We start from the raw sequence: 21,821 nt of genomic DNA, 5'->3' as shown, positions 1-21,821 counted from the left end.
TTCTTTTTGTTATCTTTTTCATCAAATTATAATATTTAATTTTTGGAATTTTGTATTAAAAATTATAATATGTTTATATTTCTTAACTGATTAATCTGATAAAAAAAGTCTGAAACGTTAAGACTTTACTATTTAGCAATTTAATTTACACCATTTCAAAAGATTAACTTTTATCTTCAAAATGTGTCCCTGTAATTTGACGAGATCTTCTTTAAAAAAATTTAAATTTTGACTAAATTTGAGTAACTCTTCTCAATTGGTAAGCAATTACGGCATTCTTCTTATTAAAATTGTTCTTTTATTAAAATTTTTCTTGTCGATGTCAAAAAATTATTTTTAAATTCTAATTAAAGAAAAATTTTTTTTTTTTTCCTTGAATTCTGGAGTTCACCAAATATGGAAAGATATCTAATCAATCTATGAACAACAGTACGGTATTTGAATTTTGTGAATTAATCATCATGGTTAAAGTCGTATGAAATGAACAATATTACTCAGTGCATATGAGTAGCAAAGAAAATAAAACAATAGAATACAAAACAAAACAAAAATAAAAACAATACAAAACAAAACAAAACAATTGGTATTACACAAGATGCATTAACTTATTAAATATGTACAATTTATATTATGCAATTAATTGAACTGTAAGTAAATGTTTTTCCGTTAAGGTTTAAATTACCAATCATTCTCAAACGACTTTTTATATTTAAAAAAGAAATTCAAATATGTACAAATTCTATTAATTATTTACAAATTTATAAAAAATTCATTATTAATTGAGAAGATCCTCAAATTGGTAAAATTATATAAATAAAATGGAGTAACTCTTTTGATCATAATCTAATTTCATCTTTCGTTTTTATTTATCAGTTTCAATCATTTCCAACTAACCAACCTACCCACCCAAAATTTCATGGTTTCAACAATTGATAATAAATCATCATCATTTGATGAAGAAAAAAATGATACAACTTTACAAAATCAAAAATCTCAAGAATTAGAACATGCTATAGAAGATGAAAAATCAATTGGTGTATTAAAAGCTGAAATTTTAGCAAATCAATGGAAACATACATTTTGGTATAAATTAATATTATTATTTTCTGCTTTTTTGGTTGGTTATGCTTATGGTTTAGACTCTCAAACTAGATTTATTTATACTGGTTATGCTACAGCTTCTTGGTCTGAACATTCTTTATTAACTACTGTTAATGCTATTACTGCTTTAACTGCTGCTGCCTCTCAACCAGTTTATGCAAGATTATCTGATGTTTTTGGTAGATTAGAATTATTTATTGTTGCTGTATTATTTTATGTTGTTGGTACAATTATTGAATGTCAATCTCCAACTATCAATGCTTATGTTGCAGGTGCAGTTCTTTACCAAATTGGTTTTAGTGGATTGATTATCGTATTATTATTTATTCTTTCAGATTTTTCAACACTTCGTTGGCGTTTATTTTTCAATATTACACCAGCTCTTCCATTCATTATTAATACTTGGATTGCTGGTAATGTTAAAGATGCCGTTGGTATGAATTGGAAATGGGGTATTGGTATGTGGGCTTTTATTTTACCATTAGCTTGTATTCCTTTTGTTTGTTGTATGCTTCATATGAGATGGTTAGCTGGTAAAACTGAAGAATGGAAACTTTTTAAACAAAGAAAAACTAAATATCAAGAATTTGGATTTTTGGGGTTAATAAAATATTTATTTTGGAAATTAGATGTTATTGGATTAATTTTAATGGTTGTTTCATTAGGATGTTTATTAATTCCATTAACTTTAGCAGGAGGAATTCAAGAAAAATGGAAACAAGGTAATATTATTGCTCCAATTGTAATCGGAGCTGTTTTAATACCAATCTTTGTACTTTGGGAATATTTTGCAAAAGATCCAATCATTCCAATATATTTAATGAAAGACCGTGGTATTTGGTCAGCTGGTATTATATCATTCTTTTTTGATTTTGTTTTCGCTGTTGAAGCAAGTTTCTTATATACTGTTTTAATTGTTGCGGTGAATGAATCAGATAAATCAGCTACAAGAATCACAAATATTTCATCATTTGTTTCAACTATATGTTGTTTTCTTTTTGGTTTGTTTCTTGTTTATTTCCGTCGTATGAAAATGTTTGTTATATTTGGTTGTAGTTTATGGTTGTTAGCCTTTGGATTAATGTATCATTTCAGATCAACATTATCTGCTCATGCTGGTATTATTGGTGCAATGGTTGTAATGGGTTTAGGTACTGGTTTTTTTTCATATCCAATAACTGTATCAGCTCAAAGTTGTGTTAGTCATGAACATATGGCAGTTGTCACATCAGCTATATATACTTTATACCGTGTTGGTTATGCAGTTGGTGCTTCAGTCGCTGGTGCAATTTGGTCACAAATTTTATTCAAAAAACTAAATAAATATTTAAGTACATCAGTTGCAACAAGTGTTTATACAAGTCCATATATGTTTGCCACTCAATATGCATGGGGTACACCAGAAAGAGAAGGAGCAACAAAAGCTTATGGAGAAGTTCAAAGAATTTTAATGATTGTTTGTCTTTGTTTTGTTGTACCAATGATTATAGCTGCATTCTTTTTAAGAGATCATAAATTAATTAGAGAACAAAGTATTGAAAATGTTGAAGAAAAAGAACAAAAAGATTCTTTAGGTAGATTTATCGGAAATTTTGGTAGAACAAGAGATGAAAAAATTTAGATTTGTTGTTGTACTTTATAGATTTATGTATTAATATTAATGTTTAATTTTACGAATTTTTAAATCAAGTTAAAAAGTAGTTTAACTGAAAGTGTATTTTGTGAATGCAATTATCTGAACCTGTCTCTAGCAAGTATTTGGCTTCATATTGTACAAATTGAAAGCGGAATTGAGAGATTAAAGAGGGCATACTTACAAAATTTTTAGCTTTTAACAACATACAAATACAAATAAATATCAATTAAATTATGAATTTTCCCAGATATTGTTTGAACTCAGTATCATCCCAATAAAATCATCCCACCATGGATTTATCATTTAAATCTAGAAGACATTCAATATTTCTTAAACGGATTAGAAATTCAAGAACACAATCATTTAGGATTCAGGAGCAAACATAAGTATTATCAATAACCATCTTTCAAATGACAGAATTCAAATATAACATTTAATCTTGTAAAATCAATTAAATCAGTTTAACAACAACAAAGATTAGCTTCATTAATTGACAAATACAAGACTCAAACAATGAAAAGAAAAACCAATCAAATTGTAAATACCAGTTTCTTTATTGATATATTCGATTAGAATCCCCCGCAACTTTCAAATCTGGCAACTTTAATTAATCCATACATGAACATGACCAAATGACAATAGTCGAAATCGCTGAATTAGTCCACATCCGGACTTTTACTAGCTTCCATCTCAATAATGCGACATAATATGATTGAATCACTCATTGATTGACGATGAATTTAAGCTACAAAATTTGAGGAAATAAACTTCATCAAGATCCTTTAATGGAAAAAACCAATTTAAATACATCATTGGTAAAACTTATAGTGTATTCAAATAGAATCCTCTCCGATCTTTATGAGTAGTGACTAATTACAATAACTGAACATAATTCAAATTTATATAATCAAAACGATTGCTTCTTAGTATTGACTTAATTACAAAAAAAAATAATAGAGAAATTGAAAGCTTTGTCAAATACACTCACTACATTAATAGGTATAATGGTAGCGATGCAAGCTTAATAGACCAAGAAGAACAAAGTTCATTAAAACAAGCGAAGACAAAACGAAAGAAAGTCATATTTGCCCGCTTTCAAAGCAATTATTGAATCTCTAATCGTCGACATAAATATTCAACATTTTAAAGATTCAATCTAAGAAACTACATGATAATTAAGAAATTCCTCTGGAACTTAAAAATTGACTTCTTGAGCTTATCACTTACTCAATTCACTTAACATTAGTACAAGTTATGAGATATGGATCTTACGCCCAAAATGCAATGAACTATAACCAAACCTGTATTGTTGATGAGATTAAACCAAGTTTGATATTGTTGCAGATTGAGCTCATGTATACTACTTACACAAAATAGTCTCACACGCTTGCACGTGCAAATATTTTAGAGCAGGGTTTGGACCCTCTATTAAAAACTACCAAATGTCACATAGAGAAAATTTAAACATACTGAAAAATCAAATATTAATCAATATTATTAATTTTAGATAACCAACTACAATTAACATCAAAAGTATGTCAATATAGCCTATGGGAGACAGTTGATTTAATGAAGAAGTTTACGATATTAAGGAAAACAATTGGAGTTCACAGGGTCGAATAGTCGAAAGTAAATTCAGAATTTTCAAATGTCAATTAGTTGTAAAAAGACATCAAAAAGATTTATCGAATAGCAGTCATAACATTAGAGGAAATTTCAGTAGAAATAACGAATGTAAGACACCCAGAGAGTGATTGTGGATCAGTATCAATTGTCGTATCAGATCATCTCATCCTGTTAGAACCTTTATTCTCATTTTTAATAATATATTTAGGACAATATTGAAGACAATTAAAAATTAAAACAACATAATTGAAATATGATATCCATAAACATTTCGTCATTAATCTGTCATTATAAATCGACTATTTTTGCAGAACCTTTTATACTAACAATTATTATTTAGTTAATCAAAAATGGGAAGAGGTCCAAAGAAACATTTAAAAAGATTAGCAGCTCCACATCATTGGATGTTGGACAAATTATCTGGTGCTTACGCTCCAAGATCATCAGCTGGTCCACATAAATTAAGAGAATCATTACCATTAATTGTCTTTTTAAGAAACAGATTAAAGTATGCTTTAAATGGTAGAGAAGTTAAAGCTATTATGATGCAACAACATGTTCAAGTTGATGGTAAAGTTAGAACCGATTCAACTTTCCCAGCTGGTTTTATGGATGTTATTACCTTAGAAGCTACTAATGAACAATTTAGATTAATCTATGATGTTAAAGGTAGATTCACTGTTCATAGAATTTCACAAGAAGAAGCTTCATATAAATTAGGTAAAGTTAAAAAAGTTCAATTAGGTAAAAAAGGAATTCCATATGTTGTTACTCATGATGGTAGAACTATTAGATACCCAGATCCATTAATTAAAGTTAATGATTCAGTTAAAATTGATTTAGCTTCAGGAAAAATCACTGATTTCTTAAAATTTGATACTGGTAGATTAGTTATGGTTACTGGTGGTAGAAATATGGGTAGAATTGGTGTTATTACTCATAGAGAAAAACATGAAGGTGGTTTTGATTTAGTTCATATTAAAGATTCATTAGATAATGATTTCGTTACTAGATTAGGTAACGTTTTTGTTATTGGTGAAGAACAAGGTAAACCATGGGTTTCATTACCAAAAGGTAAAGGTATTAAATTATCTATTACTGAAGAAAGAGACAGAAGAAGACAACAACAAGGTTTATAAGTTAATTAAAACCTAAACTTGTATAACAAATAACTAATAAATTGAATAAACTTATCAAATAATATTTAGGACGTTGATACAAGTAGATTATGATTCTCTTTTTTTTTGTTATATGTTGATATAAAAATTAAGACCATTATTCCGTATAATTTTCCACATTCGTAAATTTAAAGCGGAAAAATTATAAAACCGATAAGGTTTCTAATTTAATCTATAAAAATTATATTGATAATGTAACAGTTTTTATAATCACTTAATCATTTAATTTCTTTATTTTTACTCATCAGCTCGATATGTTTACCAAACTGTTCACATTCATTACTTCTTTAATTATTACACATTTCACAATATGGTCAAACCCTATAGATTCATCAATACGACCTTTAAAATGGAATGATATTAATTTCTTATCAACAACAGATACTCATGGATGGTATTCGGGTCATATAAATCAAAAACAATATAACGCAAATTGGGGAGATTTTGTTTCGTTTGTTATAAACATGAGACAATTAGCAGATTCTCAAAATCAAGATTTATTACTTATTGATAGTGGTGATAAAATAGATGGATCTGGAATATCAGATGCTACAAAAATACATGGTTTGAAATCAACTCCTATTTTCGTTAAGCAAAGTTATGATATTTTAACTATTGGGAACCATGAATTATATTTATGGGAAAGTTCAAAACAGGAATATGAAGCTGTTGAAAAATACTTTCCTCATAATTATATAAGTTCGAATGTTGAATTTAAATTAGATAATGGAACTTTTGTACCTTTTGGATCTAAATATCGATATTTTACAACCAAGAATCAAAAGAAAAAAGTACTTGCATTTGGATTTTTATTTGATTTTAAAAGATTTAACGAAGGTACTAAAGTAACTCCAATAAAAGAAGAAGTTGAAAAAAAATGGTTTAAAAATGTGCTTAAAAAGTACGAGGGCAAAGTTGATTTAATTGTAATTGCTGGTCATACACCAATAGCACATGGATGGCCTGAATTTTATCATTTACATAGTCATTTACGTGAATACTATCCAGATACAATAATACAATATTTTGGAGGTCATAGTCATATTCGAGATTTTGCAGTTTTTGATAATAAATCTACTGGAATTCAAAGTGGAAGATATTGTGAAACTGTTGGATGGGTAAGTATTGATTTAGATGAAAAACAATTAGAAACAAAAGACAGATTTTCAAGATCATATATAGATTTTAATTTGGATTCATTTCACACACATTCTAAAAAGGTAAAATCATTTGATACTGAGAAAGGATTGGCGGTTACAAAACTTGTTGCTAAGACCAGAAAAGAATTGAAATTAAATACTCAAATTGGAACAGTCAATACAAATTATTATGTCGACTACGTACCGATAGATCACCCGAAAAATATATTCAATTTAATCACCACGAACGTTTTAAATGATTTGCCTGGTTCAGGAGAAAGAATCATTCTCATCAACACAGGGTCAATAAGGTATGATTTATATAAAGGTCCTTATACAATTGATTCACAATATATTGTATCACCATTTGAAAATAAATGGGTAAATTTAACAATCCCAAAATCAGTTGCTTCAAAAGTGGCTGAGAAATTAAATGATGCTAGTTATATCACTACAATAAGATTAAAACCACCACATCATTACTTGAAAAAAGAAATAGTATCTTCTGAATTAATAGCCACAGAAGTTACCAAAAAATTATCAAAAGGTTATGTTACTCATGATGATTTTGGTTCTGATGGTGATGATACTCCACATAGAGCAGTTATAAATTTTGATATACCCAACGTAGTCCAAAGTGTTCAATTTGAAAATGAAGAAGAATCATATGTTGACCTTGTATTTTATGATTTTATAACTCCAAATATAAAATGGGCATTAAATGAATTAAATTACGAAATCAAAGATGATGTTAAACCAACTGAATATTCAAACATATATTTAGGTACTTTACTTAATGATTATATAGCTGAAAAATCACCTTAAATAGTTAATGTTGAATCTTTTGGAATATAAGTAAACCTATAATCTAAACTATTTACAATTTCTCCACCTTCAAAATTATTATCCACTACTATATTTCCATTTATACCAAACCATGAACCCCATATAGGTCTTGAATTTTTTACAATTGTAGATTCTTGAATTAAATCAGCAGATTCTCCTAATCTATTTTTACCACTTTGATCAAATTTAACTTTAGCTGCAAAATTTATAATAAATGTATTTGTGCCCGGTATTAGATGACCATCAAAACTAGTTAATTGATGAAATGAATTAGGAGTAGCCAACCATTTTTTTTGAAATTGTAATTTTGAATCTTCATTAGGTTGTGGTATTATTGGTGATCCATTTATTATTATTGCTGAATCTCGTTTTAATTGTGATCCAAATTGTGTTGCATATGTTTCTACATTTGTAAATGATGAACTTGCTGAATTATATTGTGCATCTAATGATGTAAAGAAATTTTTTAGAAATGGTTCAATTGGTTGTGCTTTTGGGAAATTGTTAGAACATATTATTGATGATGATGAAATGTTATAGCAATTTTTTTACATACTCGGATCTTGTTGATTCATAATATATGAGGGAGTGTCCTAGTTATTTTAATATCATGTATTTGGTCTATTAATGTACCTTAAATTGTTTTAAATTACCGAAGCTATTTAATTTTTTATTAAGTGAAGAGTTTGAAACAAGAAGGTAGTGTTATTGAGTACAAAATATATTTGGTACAATTTTGTTTTAGATTGCTTTTTTGCAATCATTAATTGATCAATTTTGGGAAATAATTTTTTCAATTTTGTTGCAATATAGCTTGAGCAGAAGCACACAATCAAGGTAATAGTACATGGTTGATCTCAAACAACTCTACTAGCTAAGCTAAGTGAATGATATAAAATTCATATGCAATGGAAAAAAGGTATGGCTGATGTAAGATTAAAATTATGAACTCTGAAATGTGATAGCAATCAAATTTATAATTGAACAAGCGTTCATGCAGCGTCACCAACATTCCCCATGAAATTTCATTTGAATAATAGGAGACAACTTCTCCAGATATAAATACTGGCTTAAATTGTCTCAATTTCTCGGATCTCTATAAATTATTAAAATTTATTTTGAATCATCAAACCTTTATTTGAATCTTCACACAACGAGTATTATTCAAATAATCAAATTTATATAACTCAAAAACATAATATAAAATGTCAGGAAAAGAACAAGCTGAATCAATTGGTGCTTCCGTTTTAGGGTCTGTTGGTGGTAATAAAGTTGCCGATCATCTTCCAGGTGGAAATGTAACTCATATAATCGGTGGAATTGGAGGAGGTATCCTTGGGGGTGAAGCTGCTGGAAAAGCAGAACAAAAGCACGATGAAAATAAAGGAAATTGAGTTAATGAAATTTTAATGATGTTTTGAAAATTTTGTTGATAGTTTTTGCTATCAAAAACTTTTTGTCAAAATATATCTCAGGGAAAATTTAATATTTGGATTTATATAGCTGAACATTTCAATGAACAATTCATGACTATTAGATTTCATTAGTAAAAGCTTTATGCTGAAACCTGGTCCTTAATTTCCAAGGATAAGTATAAATTTATCGCTCCCTGCGCAAATTTCTAGCCAGAGTTGACTTACTCTTATTCATTAAGTTTACTGATCAAAATTTTAGATGACTGACTTCTAGTTATATTTAGAGTTTCAGAAAGGTAACTAACAATCAATAATTAATGTATAAATCATCTTTAATTATGTGGATTTTGTCAGCACTCAACGAAAGAAAGAACTAGCCAGTTTCTCACGAATTAGTATTTGCAACTTTATTCTCGCCTTCTTACATTTCGTACTCTAAGATAGTAAATACCTACTCCTGTTAGAATTCTGTGAATGCTATTTCAAATTACCAAAATTGATACAAAGCGAGTAACATGCGGCTAAAATTTTATATGCTAACAACTTTGAGCTGGTAATTTAACCAAATCAAAATCAAAATCATCGAATTATTATGAGATCAACTTCAACTATTGATTTCATTTTGTTTTAAAACTTAATGTTAGTTTAATGTTGTACAATATCTAACTGAGATTACTTGCAATTTAAGATTAAAAGAGAATAAAACCATAAAAGATTTAAAGTTTTAAAGTTTTATAAAAAATTAAAAAAAAAAAAAAGAGATAAACTTTCCTTGATTTTGTGTAATAGATTCAAATAGTTTAATATAATATTTTACTTGCAATTACGTAATGCACTCATACAAAAATTACATAATTAATTACATAATAATGCTTGTAATAAAAATCCCAATTTGGAATTAATTTAACTTAAATTGGATAATTAATTAATTACATATTTTACTTGTTTAACTATAGAATAAATAATAGAATAAAAATATCAAAACTTTAAAATCAAGATAATAAAAAGTGGTACTAAATCAAAATATATTTTTTAGTTGATTTGATCTCCGACTAAAATATTATCTTAGTATTAAGGAAATATATATTTTATGCATTGGAACAAATTTATAATTGTAGCAAAAAAATGGCTTGTTTTCTATTGCATAATCTGTTCCTTAAAATACATAATTTAATCATATTAATACAAATTTTGGATACTACTTTTTGAGATCAACAAGCAAGATTTAATTCTGAGCTAAAAATATATAATCTTTCAAATATCTTTATTTAAAAAAATTAATTTTGATTCAATTAATATTATCAATACATTCTTACTTCAAGTTTCATATTAAATTATTACTTTCATTTAATTTATTTAATTTTTTTTTCAATTCAATTGCATTATCATAAACTTACCCCCTAATTAACACACTTACTACTTCAAAGTTTTCAGTTCAAAATCAGTAGATTTTATATCAATCATTAAATAACATACACTCGTTTTAATATCAAATTTTTTGCATAAACTCCCTAAAAATACCATGACTTTAGTACAATCAATGATGTTTGAAGATCATTTTAATACACATTTTAGATCACGTAGTTTTGAATTAATTAAAGAAGCTAAAACTGCAAGAATCAATAAAAGATCATTCAGTGATGATTTGAATACTACCTCCAATAAAAGATCAAGAACTGCACCACCTTCTCCACCTTATGAATCAAGATCAAAATTAATAATACAAAATTTTGTTAAACCAACTTTTACTCAAATTAGATCAAAATCTTTATCACCAAATAAAAAATTTACTTTATTATCACCATCAAATTCCAACAAGTCTTCACCAAATACTTCACCAAAAGTTCAATTACCAAGTATTGCAGCTACTTTGAAAACCGAACCAGTTATCCCAACAGTTTCATTAGATTATTTTGATACATATAAACCAAATGATGAAAATTGGAGATATGAATTACTTGATAAAATAACAAAAGAATCAAAACATTTTCATTTAAATCAATATAATTATCTCAATAAGCGTAACGACAACAAGCCAAATTTTGATTCAAAAATTAGTACAAAAATTCAATATACATCACCAGTTAAATCAAAATCAAATAAAGAAGTCAATTTCCCATTTGAATCAAATTATACTTACTTAAATCAAACATATATGAAAGATGTTAAAAATTTCCCAGAATATTTAGAATTAGCACAATCATTAATCAAATTATCAGATAATAAAGTTGAACCAAGATCTTCACAACAACAACAACAACAACAACAACAACAACAACAATCACAACCACCATTACCACAGATGCAACCAATGTATAATAATCCCTTACCGCTGGTCGGTCCTTCATCATACTACCCATCAAATAATCACACTGTATTACCAAGCATATCACAAACATTACCAAACATTCAACAATTACCATTATATCATTATCATCAATCACCACAAACTCATAAATTTATACCCATATCTCCAACTTCAAATTCAAACACAAAAATAAAATCAAGATCTGAATTATTAAAATCACCACCAAAATCTTATAATACATCTAGAGTATGTATTTCATGTGGATCAGATCAATCACCATGTTGGAGACCTTCTTGGTCAATTAAAGAAGGTCAATTATGTAATTCTTGTGGGTTAAGATATAAAAAAACATCTGCAAGATGTCTTAATAATAATTGTAAAAAAATTCCAGCAAAAGGTGAATGGTCATTAATGCAAAGTAAAGGTAAAGTAACTTTTGAAGATGGTATGAAAGGTTATAGTTGTTTAGAATGTGGTTGGAGAGTTGAAGTAAATGATCAATTTAATAGTTAATAATATCTTAGTTTAGAATACCTTTATAATAATAGAACAAAAACATGTTTATTTAATGATGTAATTCTTGTTTAATTTAGTATATTTTTTTATCTTTCACTCCGAAGGCAAACCAAACAAAAAATTAAATTTTGGTGAGATTTTATATTGTATTTTATACTATTAATTTTAGTACAACAACCGCCAATCAACAATCAACAATGTCAGATATTACTATCACAATCAAATCATCTGGTGATAAGAAATATGAAATCACATTCAATCCATCAATTACCATACTAGAATTAAAAGAATTAGTTGCTGAAAAAGCTTCAATTCCTGCTTCAAGTCAACGTTTAATTTATTCTGGTAAAGTTTTAAAAGATAATGAAACTGCTGAATCATATAAAATTCAAAATGGTCATACAATTCATTTAGTTAAAAGTGCAAATACTTCAACTTCTTCATCAACTACAGCTGCAAATACAACTAACTCAACTACTTCCACCAATGAAACACAACAATCAACAGTTCCATCAAATATAGCAGCAGGTCAAGGATCTTTCAACCCATTAGCTGATCTTACAGGTGCTCGTTATGCAGGTTATAGTCAATTACCATCAGCATCAATGTTTGGACCAGATGGAGGTATGAATTCAAACTTACCAGATCCTGATCAATTAAATTCAATGATGTCAAATCCAATGTTTCAAGAACAAATGAATGCAATGTTATCAAATCCTCAAATGTTAGATTTTATGATACAACAAAATCCTCAATTAAGAGCAATGGGTCCTCAAGTTAGACAAATGATGCAATCTCCAATGTTTAGACAAATGATGTCAAATCCTGAAATGTTAAGATCAATGATGCAAATGCAACAAGGTGGTGGTGCTGGTAATTTATTTGGTGGTGGAGATTCAAATTCTGCATTTCCAGCTCCAGGTGCTAATCCAACTACCTCCACTGAAGGTGAAAATTCAGATCAAAGTAGTTCAACTCCATCAGCAACAAATCCACAAGCAAATCCATTTGCAGGTTTATTTGGAGGAGCAGGTATGCCACCAATTGACCCAAGTGCTTTATTTGGTGCAGGTGCTGGCTCGGGAACTACACAACCAACAGATAATAGACCACCAGAAGAAAGATATGAAACACAATTAAGACAATTAAATGATATGGGATTTTATGATTTTGATAGAAATGTTGAAGCTTTAAGACGTACTGGTGGTAGTGTTCAAGGTGCTATTGAATATCTACTATCACATACTTAATCAGTTTAGCTATTTATATAAATTGTTTAATTTATTGAACATTTAAAATTTTATGAATTATTTTGATTGTAGAAATCTGGAATCTCTTTTTTTAAACACAAATTAAAAGTTATTGATTTTTTGCAAAAACAACAAAACAACCATTAAAATAAATGATTATCATATAACAATAATGACAACGGAATTAATAGAACCAGAAGAACTACAATTCACAAAAGTAATAGCAGTGCTATTGAATTCACGAAATTATCAATTCCTGGAAACTTTTTTGAAACAGATAACTGAATTAGCAACACGGTATTTAAATACAATCATTTTCAATTTATTAGAATATACGCAATTACAAAGACGTAAACAACCATCAATATCAGATATAAACATTTTACTAAAGCTACATGAAATACTGTCTGAAGATCTTTTTGAGGAAGTACTCAAAAGTAAAAAATTTCAAAATCATCAACAAATCAAACAAATTCTAAATTCAAAACAAAAACCTTTTGACTATACAGAATCATCACTACCTTTTTTTCAAAATGAACATTATGCAATAACAAATGTAGTACCCAACTTGAAAGTAAAACCAAACTACATACCTCATTATTTACCAGATTTACCACCAGATTATACATATCAATCAACAGATATTTATTCAGAACCATTAACTGATTTAAAAGAATTAAGAATTAAATTGGTAGAAGAATCAAGATTAACTGAAAAGGCATTATACAAATTAATTGAAAATGATGAAGTTGAAAGTAATAAAAAACTAAAATTTGAAAATGAATTAAAAGAGTTATTACAAAAGCAAAAATCAATAAAAGAAGTCCTTGAAGAAGATCCACAACCAAAAGAACCTAAAATAACTAAGTCAGATGATAGAATAATTGAAATACCCAATGACAAGGCCGTCTACAAATTTGATTTCATAGAGTACGCCAAGAAACGAAAACTAATGACTCAAAAGAAGCAAAAACAAGCAGAACTTAAAAGACAAAAAAGAGATCAAAACATTTTCATTAAAGCAGAAACTTACTACTCACCATACGCTACGAAATCACCTACATTAGAAACAAACGAATTTTTCACAAATATTTTAAATAAAGAATTCAAAAATGTTATAGTATCCATACGATCAAATGAATTTAAAAAGAAAGAACAAAAACGTATTCAAAAAGAACTCAAAGTTCAAAAAGAAAAAGAATTTAGACAACAAAATGAAATTCAATTCAATTTCCAAAATTCAAATTCTAATGGGTTTAATAATAATAGTGATATTGATAGTGATGATATGGATGATTTTTAGTGTCAAAGAAAAATAATTATAGTGTCAATAACCATAAATATACATTCCATCTAATTATCTTGATAAAGTTATGGTATAAATACATACAGCAAAGTGTTAATACTACAAAAGTTAAATTTCCAATGAATGATGATGTTACTCAATAATTTGATTTTGATATAAAACAAAATTTAGTTTCATTGTCGATGTGAATGAACTATAAAAATATTTATTAAAAGAATAACGTCAATTATGCTCAAAGTCAAGTATATATAGATGATGAAGAATCTTTGTATGCGGATAAATCAATATATTTTTTTCGCTAAAAATAATCAATTAATTTAAAATTCTTTTCTATAATTATAAAGTAAGTCAACCATTAGCTATGAACATTTTAGAAATTAATCAAAAATCTACAAATATTAGCTTTAATAAATTGACTATTAATTCTTATTATGATTCTGATAATACTTTGTATTTAACAAATTTATATAGCTTTACTGGAAATGGTACTTTTGCCAAACATTTTGTTCTTGGTTGATTAAATAAATTTAATTAAGTAATTAATAGAATCTACGGTTTTGAAACTTTTAAAATCTCGGTTGTATTAACCTTTTCAAAAATATATATAATTAATCTTCAAATTAGAATCAAATATTCAGTGCCTTTCGAAACTTCAATTTTTAAATTGAAACAGCAATAATAAAATATTTTCACTTATATTTTGTTCCACTAACTCGTTGCGGAATAGTAAATAATACAAAATGTAAGTCGAACTAATTAATTAGTCTATTGTTCCATATTTTTCTATAAATAAGGCACACAGACCAAGAATTTCCCCCCAAATTTAGTTTGTCTTTTTTTCCAGATTCCTTGCCAGATCATTTCAAATTGTTTTCTATTTTCAAAAAAAGATGTTTCAAATTTTTTAAGAAAATTAGAAAAACCCCCTTGAGAAGTTTTGATTCAAATATCAAAGATATTAGATTAAATTTAAGCTTAAATACTCTCAACCCCTTTTTGAAACATTGTTTATTCAAGAATTAAATTCGATAATCTTCACACTAAATTAATACTAATTTTGCTATTAAATTCTTCTTCTTTTCATTCTCGAAAACGTTGTCTTTCTTATTATTGATTTAATATGATTTTGTACTATAACTAATAAATATTAAATTATCAACTAATTTTAATTTTTTATCATTGCTTTTAATTATAAATACATTGAAAATTTTTATTAGATATATTCATCTTTCATGAATTGAGATTATCTATTTTTACTTTTATATTTACTTATTCAATTGGTATAACACTACAAATCATTTCCATATTTTAATCATGACAGTTATAATTGGATCATTGTATGTAATTTAAATAAAAGATATATGGTATTTCCGGAATTGTATATATACTAACTTTTTTATTACTTTCTAGATTCTTACCATATACAGTTCATTTTCAAATTGGTAAAGATCAATATGATTATTTACAAAAAGAAGATAGTACTAAATTACAATCAATACAAATATCAAATGATAATTCTTTAACTAATTCAAAAAATGCATCTACTTCACAATTTTTACATCAACAACAACAACAACAATCAGATAATTCATTAGATCAAAATTCAATTATACCATCATTAAGTCAAAAATTAAATATATCATCAAATACTTCAAAATCTCAAAATTCTACATTAAATAATTCAGTTCGTTCAGATACTCCAGAAGGATTTTTTTATAATAAAAGAAATATATTACAAAGAAATAATTCTAATAATAATAATAATAATTCAACTTCTGCACCAATTTCAAAAACAACAACAGCTGATCATCATTATATACAACCAAGACCAAGATTAGGTAATAGAATTGATAGTTCAATATTAGACCCCAAAAAACCAACAACAGATGGAGTTACTGGTTTAAAAATTTCAAGATCACAATCAAATTTATCATCATCATCACCAAATTATATTAACATTAGACCACCAAATCCAAGATCAAATTCTTCATTTTTAAGAAATGAAAATAATCAAAAATTTGGATTTACAATTCATGGAAATAATAGTTATAATTCAATTTTATCTGAAGAAGGTAGTACTAATACAAGTAGTAATGTAAACAATAGTGCAATGATTCCATCATCTTTTGAAGATGAAGATGAAGATGGATTAACAGGATTTGAAAAAAATTATAAACATTCAGCATCAAATAATAAAAGATTAGCACCATTTGGAGGATTTTCAAAACCTGGTATAGAACATGATTTATGGAATGATGATAATATTTTTGATACTGCTGAATGGACAGTTGAACCATCAGATGATGGGAATGGATCATTAACTAAAGCAGTTGATATTTCTGTACAAGATGGTATATTGCATCAAAATAAATGGGTTGGTATTATAGCAATGCCAAGTGATACTATTTCAGCAGAAGTTAAAGATAAAATTTCAACTAGGTTAAGTTCAGAATATAATTGTGATGCTGTTTTCCCTGATGATATAACTTTTGAAGGTCATTATAGATCATTTTGTAAACAAATTTTATGGCCAACATTCCATTATCAAATTCCAGATGATCCAAAATCAAAAGCATTTGAAGATCATTCTTGGGGTCATTATGTATTAATGAATCAATTAATTGCTGATAAATTAGTTGAAACTTTTTTACAAACTAATGGAGAATGTAATTTTGAAGATTCTGAAAATATGATTTGGATTCATGATTATCATTTGTTGCTAGTTCCTAAAATGGTTAGAGAAAAATTACCAAAAGTTAAAATTGGATTTTTTTTACATGTTTCATTTCCATCTTCTGAAGTTTTCCGTTGTTTTGCTCAAAGAACTGAATTATTAGAAGGGATGTTAGGAGCTAATTGTATTTCATTCCAAACAAATGAATATATTCGTCATTTTAGACAAACATGTAGTAGGTTATTAGATGTTGAAGTTAATGAACATGAAATTATACATAATGGACAATTAACTGTTGTAAATACTATTCCTGTGGGAATTGATTCACCATCATTAAGAGAAATAGTTTATAGTGATGAAGTTAAAGAATGGAAAAAACTTATTAGAGAAAGATGGCAATCGGAAAAATTAATAATAAGTAGAGATAAATTTGATAAATTAAGAGGTATTAAACAAAAATTATTAGCATATGAAAAATTTTTAACAACAAATCCAGAATTTATTGATAAAACAGTATTAATTCAAATATGTATTGGATCATCATCTGATCCAGTTTATGAAGCTGAGATTATGAAAATAATGTCAAGAATTAATTCATTACCTGAAAACATATCAATGACTCAACCAGTTGTATTATTACAAAAGGATATAGATTTTGAACAATATTTAGCATTACAATGTGAAGCAGAAGTTTTTGTTGTTAGTTCAATGAGAGAAGGTTTAAATTTAACATGCCATGAATTTATAACAGCAACAGAAGAGAAAAAATCACCATTAATCTTATCTGAATTCACTGGATCTTCATCACTTTTAAGTTGTAATGGAGAAGGTGCTTTATTAATTAATCCATGGGATTTAAAGAAATTTTCAGAAACTTTTTTAAAAGCACTTACAATGTCTAAATCAGAGAAAACAAAACGTTGGAAAAATTGTCATCATTTTGTATTAACTCAAGATTCTAAACATTGGGTTGAACATTGTTTAGAAAGTATAAATCATGCATGGGAACAAAACAAAAAACATTAAAAACATTGAAAAAATTTTTGAATTAAATTTGTTTATCTTTATAACTTAATAGTACCATATCATTTAATTCTTGTAAATTATTTAAAAATTCTTTTTTTTCTTTTCCTTTTAATTCATACTTGGTATTCCAATAATAATTTAAAAATTCATCTTCTGTTATAAATTTTGAATTTTTATCTCTATCTACACACCAATTATTTTCCTTAAGACGTTTATGAGTTTCTCTTTCATCTTCCATTCTTGTTATGATTTGTTTTTTTGTTAGGTATTGATTTGAGTCTGTCTTTTTCCGTATATTGAATAATTGTTGTTCTTCAACATTTTCTTCTGTTGATGGTTGTTGTTCTAATTCTAATCTATCTTTTTGAGATTCTTGTTTTCTTTGAAGTAATATTTTCCATGCACTAATTAATGAATCTTCATTTTCATTTATAATTATATCTTCATTGATTAATTCACCATTGAATTTTTCTTTGCAGTTTGAACAATCAATTTTGTAATGTTTCAGTATATTACATAATCCATTATAAGTATTTGATAAATTTGATAAATTATTTAATGGACATATTAATTCCACTATTCTTGGTAATATTGATTTCAAACTATGTACATAAGCCCCACCTAACTTTGAAGTATTACAACTTTCCATTATTAGTAATTCAATAAATTGGAATATAAATGATTTGGTATTTAAATCTAATTTTGAATCTTCTAGTACCGTAATAATTGATGGGATTATATAATCTTCTTTATCTGCATTCTTTAATGCAAAATAACTTGCTTTTGTAAGCAGCTGTATTTGAGGTGTTAGATTTTTAAGTATGGTTGTGAATTGATTCGCTACTTCAAAGTCATCCATGGTTGATGGTGGTTGTCAAATTGATAAGATTGTAAATTGATGTCATATAATATTTTATAATTTTTATATCTGTGTCATAAAATCTTGTACTTGAAATTTTTTTATTTTATTTTTATTTTTTTTTGCTTTTTTTTTCAATTTCATCACAAGATACTTAACAGAATATAATACAACCACCACCAAAACATGGGTAAATCAGGTAAAGGTAAAGGTGGTAAGAATAGAAGAAGAGGTAAAAATGATAATAGTGGACAAAAAAGAGAATTAATATTGAAAGAAGAAGGTCAAGAATATGCACAAATTACAAAAATGTTAGGTAATGGTAGAATTGAAGTACAATGTTTTGATTCAATAAAAAGAATGGGACATATAAGAGGTAAAATGAGAAAAAAAGTATGGATGGGACAAGGTGATATTATATTGGTTAGTTTAAGAGATTTTCAAGATGATCAATGTGATGTTGTACATAAATATAATTCAGATGAAGCAAGATCTTTAAAACAATTGGGAGAATTACCAGAAAATGCTAAAATTAATGAAACTGATACTTTTGGTGCTGATGAAGATGAAGATGTTAATTTCGAATTCGGTGGTGCTGATGAATCAGAATCTGAAGATGAAGAATTAGATATTGATGATATCTAGTTAGTTGTATTTCTATCCATTATCTACTACACTAATAAAAATAAATTAATTAAATTTCGGATAAAAAACTTTTTCTTGTATTTCGTTTATTCTATTTCAAAACTATCTACTCTTCTTAATGCTACTTGTTCTTCTGCATCTGATCCTCTACGTAATTGCATAGATCTTCTAACAGTTGAAAATGATCCTACACCATTATCTAATGGTCCCATATCTTTACTAGTATGAACTCCAAATAATTCTCTATGTCTTGCTTCACCATCATCATCATCTTTTCTTGCTATATTTAATAAATAAACTCCACTGAAAATAATTAAAAATCCTATAAGTAATGATATTATATCCACAGCAGAAGAAGTATTAAAACCTTTAAATAATATAAATGATGCAGCTAATGTAAATGTTGTAAAAGTAACATAATATAATGGATTAACAATTGATGTATCAAATTTATCTAAAGCTTTATTAAAATAATTCATTTGAGTTATAATACAAATAGCAACAACAATTAAAAATAAATATGTAGAAATATGAGTAAATTGATTATTACCTCCTAAAGTTAATTTTAATGCAATACCAAATGCTTTAATGGACATAACAGATATTGAACCAACTGATGAACATATAGATAAATAAATCATTGGATTAGTATGACCATATTTTGGAACAATTTTATAAATCATAAATAAAGAATATAATCCAACAATTGTACAATAAAATAAAAAACCAGGCTGAGTAGCATAATTTAATATTTCATCAACTGTTTCAACTTCTTTATCAGGAGGTGCATGTAATACTATAATAACACTTCCCATCAAACATATAGCACAACCCATTTTACCTAAAGTCCCCAATTCTTCTTTTAAAAAAATCGCGGCTAAAACAGCTCCAATAATAACGGATAATGCACCCAATGGTGTCACCAAAATAGCAGGAGCAAAAGTATAAGCAGCAAAATTAGCAATTTCTCCTAAAGCCATTGTTATCATACCACCCCACCATATTGGATTTTGTAAATAATCTGATGGTTGAACATTTGTTGATGAAGATCTTGCTGATGCATCCATAAGACCCTTTTTCGTTATTATAAAAGATGTACCAATAGCTAATGAAGATGACATAGCTAATGCCAATCCTATATATTTATCATCCATTGGCATATTTATAGTAAAATCATAAATCAGTAGTTGTGGTTTGAAATTGTTCTAGTTTGTAGAACTTAAATCAAATTTGACATTTTTTTAATCTCGTAATTTTTCTTTCTCTTTTTGTTTTTATTAAAGTTTCTTTTTTTGATTTTTTAAGACACGTCAAATGAACTTCTTATTTTATCATTAAGATATGATGAATCAATCACTGAGTTGTTGATCTAAGAATAATTTATTATGTTTTGAAGATCTAGAGATCTGTAGGTAGAGCTATAAAATTATCAAGATCTGACAATCTAGTATTTTTTCATAACAAATAAAATTTGCCTGTGTTGTCATGAATTTTAAATTCTTTTTGCAGCTAAAAATAGCATATTTCTATTTCATTTGTTTCACCTCAAAATGACTTATTATTACAAAGAATTACAAGTGTTAATAATTCAACATATTAAATTTATATTTCTATTTTACAGACTATTAATTCAAGTATTAAGAAGAAAATTATATTTTACAATTAAACGTTGTATTGCAATTTTTAAAGCAGAAGGATCAATTGATGATTTATGGTTAATTTGTAATATTTTAACAATTTTTACTGGGTTTATATGGTCATATTTATGGCAAAAATGTACTATTAAAAAATTAAATGATGCTTATTTTACTATAATTTTAATTGCTTTATGTAATTATGGAGTCAGATTATCTTATCAAATTAAAAAATTATCTGGTAAATCATTAATTAGATTAGTTTCACATCCAAATTTTCGATTTAATGAAAAACCAATTATGAAATTATTAAAGCAGGAAAATACTTGTATGTTTATATTCACTTACTTAATTCTTGAATCTAAGATAAATTATATAAAAATTTGGTTTTTATTATTTCATTCAATGATTATGATGTTTAATATAAAACATTATGTTGTTAAATTTTTATTTGGTGTATTGGAAAATTTAGTATTGGTTGTGTTTTGGTATGAATCAATTTTATCATTTAAATTTAATATTTCAATATGTTATACTATTGCATTCTTGTTAAAACTTGAAGAATCAGATACTGCTATCAGATCAATTAATATGGTATTAAAATGGTTTAAAAAAAAGGAAATTGAAAGACCAATTTCTATTGGATTTGATAATTTTAGTAT

The 21,821-nt window shown here is 26.8% G+C and overlaps 10 protein-coding genes across 10 annotated transcripts; 8 read left to right on the top strand and 2 right to left on the bottom strand. All coding sequences in view use genetic code 12, as the record gives it.

The window, feature by feature from the left end:
- Nucleotides 1-916: 916 nt before the first annotated feature.
- Nucleotides 917-2,722, top strand: SIT1 (siderophore transporter; the record flags this gene model as incomplete). The annotated part of the gene is made up of 1 exon (XM_051763702.1): nucleotides 917-2,722. One exon carries the CDS (start codon nucleotides 917-919, stop codon nucleotides 2,720-2,722), a length of 1,806 nt encoding a protein of 601 aa, XP_051619206.1.
- A 1,991-nt stretch (nucleotides 2,723-4,713) lies between these two features.
- On the top strand, nucleotides 4,714-5,502 carry RPS4A (40S ribosomal protein eS4; the record flags this gene model as incomplete). Its single annotated transcript, XM_051763701.1, has 1 exon — nucleotides 4,714-5,502. One exon carries the CDS (start codon nucleotides 4,714-4,716, stop codon nucleotides 5,500-5,502), a length of 789 nt encoding a protein of 262 aa, XP_051619205.1.
- A 293-nt stretch (nucleotides 5,503-5,795) lies between these two features.
- On the top strand, nucleotides 5,796-8,066 carry KGF54_003143 (uncharacterized protein; the record flags this gene model as incomplete). Its single annotated transcript, XM_051763700.1, has 2 exons — nucleotides 5,796-7,464; nucleotides 7,849-8,066. 2 exons carry the CDS (start codon nucleotides 5,796-5,798, stop codon nucleotides 8,064-8,066), a joined length of 1,887 nt encoding a protein of 628 aa, XP_051619204.1.
- A 2,397-nt stretch (nucleotides 8,067-10,463) lies between these two features.
- On the top strand, nucleotides 10,464-11,762 carry ASH1 (DNA-binding transcription repressor; the record flags this gene model as incomplete). Its single annotated transcript, XM_051763699.1, has 1 exon — nucleotides 10,464-11,762. One exon carries the CDS (start codon nucleotides 10,464-10,466, stop codon nucleotides 11,760-11,762), a length of 1,299 nt encoding a protein of 432 aa, XP_051619203.1.
- A 200-nt stretch (nucleotides 11,763-11,962) lies between these two features.
- KGF54_003141 (ubiquitin domain-containing protein DSK2) lies at nucleotides 11,963-13,015 on the top strand (the record flags this gene model as incomplete). Its single annotated transcript, XM_051763698.1, has 1 exon — nucleotides 11,963-13,015. One exon carries the CDS (start codon nucleotides 11,963-11,965, stop codon nucleotides 13,013-13,015), a length of 1,053 nt encoding a protein of 350 aa, XP_051619202.1.
- A 172-nt stretch (nucleotides 13,016-13,187) lies between these two features.
- Nucleotides 13,188-14,318, top strand: KGF54_003140 (uncharacterized protein; the record flags this gene model as incomplete). The annotated part of the gene is made up of 1 exon (XM_051763697.1): nucleotides 13,188-14,318. The coding sequence occupies one exon, from the start codon at nucleotides 13,188-13,190 to the stop codon at nucleotides 14,316-14,318; it is 1,131 nt and encodes a 376-aa protein (XP_051619201.1).
- A 1,317-nt stretch (nucleotides 14,319-15,635) lies between these two features.
- On the top strand, nucleotides 15,636-18,021 carry TPS3 (trehalose 6-phosphate synthase/phosphatase complex subunit; the record flags this gene model as incomplete). The annotated part of the gene is made up of 2 exons (XM_051763695.1): nucleotides 15,636-15,658; nucleotides 15,732-18,021. The coding sequence occupies 2 exons, from the start codon at nucleotides 15,636-15,638 to the stop codon at nucleotides 18,019-18,021; spliced, it is 2,313 nt and encodes a 770-aa protein (XP_051619200.1).
- A 22-nt stretch (nucleotides 18,022-18,043) lies between these two features.
- On the bottom strand, nucleotides 18,044-18,880 carry KGF54_003138 (uncharacterized protein; the record flags this gene model as incomplete). Its single annotated transcript, XM_051763694.1, has 1 exon — nucleotides 18,044-18,880. One exon carries the CDS (start codon nucleotides 18,878-18,880, stop codon nucleotides 18,044-18,046), a length of 837 nt encoding a protein of 278 aa, XP_051619199.1.
- A 186-nt stretch (nucleotides 18,881-19,066) lies between these two features.
- TIF11 (Tif11p) lies at nucleotides 19,067-19,525 on the top strand (the record flags this gene model as incomplete). Its single annotated transcript, XM_051763693.1, has 1 exon — nucleotides 19,067-19,525. The coding sequence occupies one exon, from the start codon at nucleotides 19,067-19,069 to the stop codon at nucleotides 19,523-19,525; it is 459 nt and encodes a 152-aa protein (XP_051619198.1).
- An 86-nt stretch (nucleotides 19,526-19,611) lies between these two features.
- KGF54_003136 (uncharacterized protein) lies at nucleotides 19,612-20,679 on the bottom strand (the record flags this gene model as incomplete). The annotated part of the gene is made up of 1 exon (XM_051763692.1): nucleotides 19,612-20,679. One exon carries the CDS (start codon nucleotides 20,677-20,679, stop codon nucleotides 19,612-19,614), a length of 1,068 nt encoding a protein of 355 aa, XP_051619197.1.
- Between the last annotated feature and the right edge of the window lie 1,142 nt (nucleotides 20,680-21,821).

This window comes from Candida jiufengensis (genome assembly GCF_024610255.1).
Source record: "Candida jiufengensis strain CBS 10846 chromosome Unknown scaffold2, whole genome shotgun sequence".
Taxonomy (NCBI): Eukaryota; Fungi; Ascomycota; class Pichiomycetes; order Serinales; family Debaryomycetaceae; genus Lodderomyces; species Lodderomyces jiufengensis.
The sequence above is the reverse complement of the archived record's forward strand: the minus strand, read 5'-3'. Positions and strand labels throughout refer to the sequence as shown.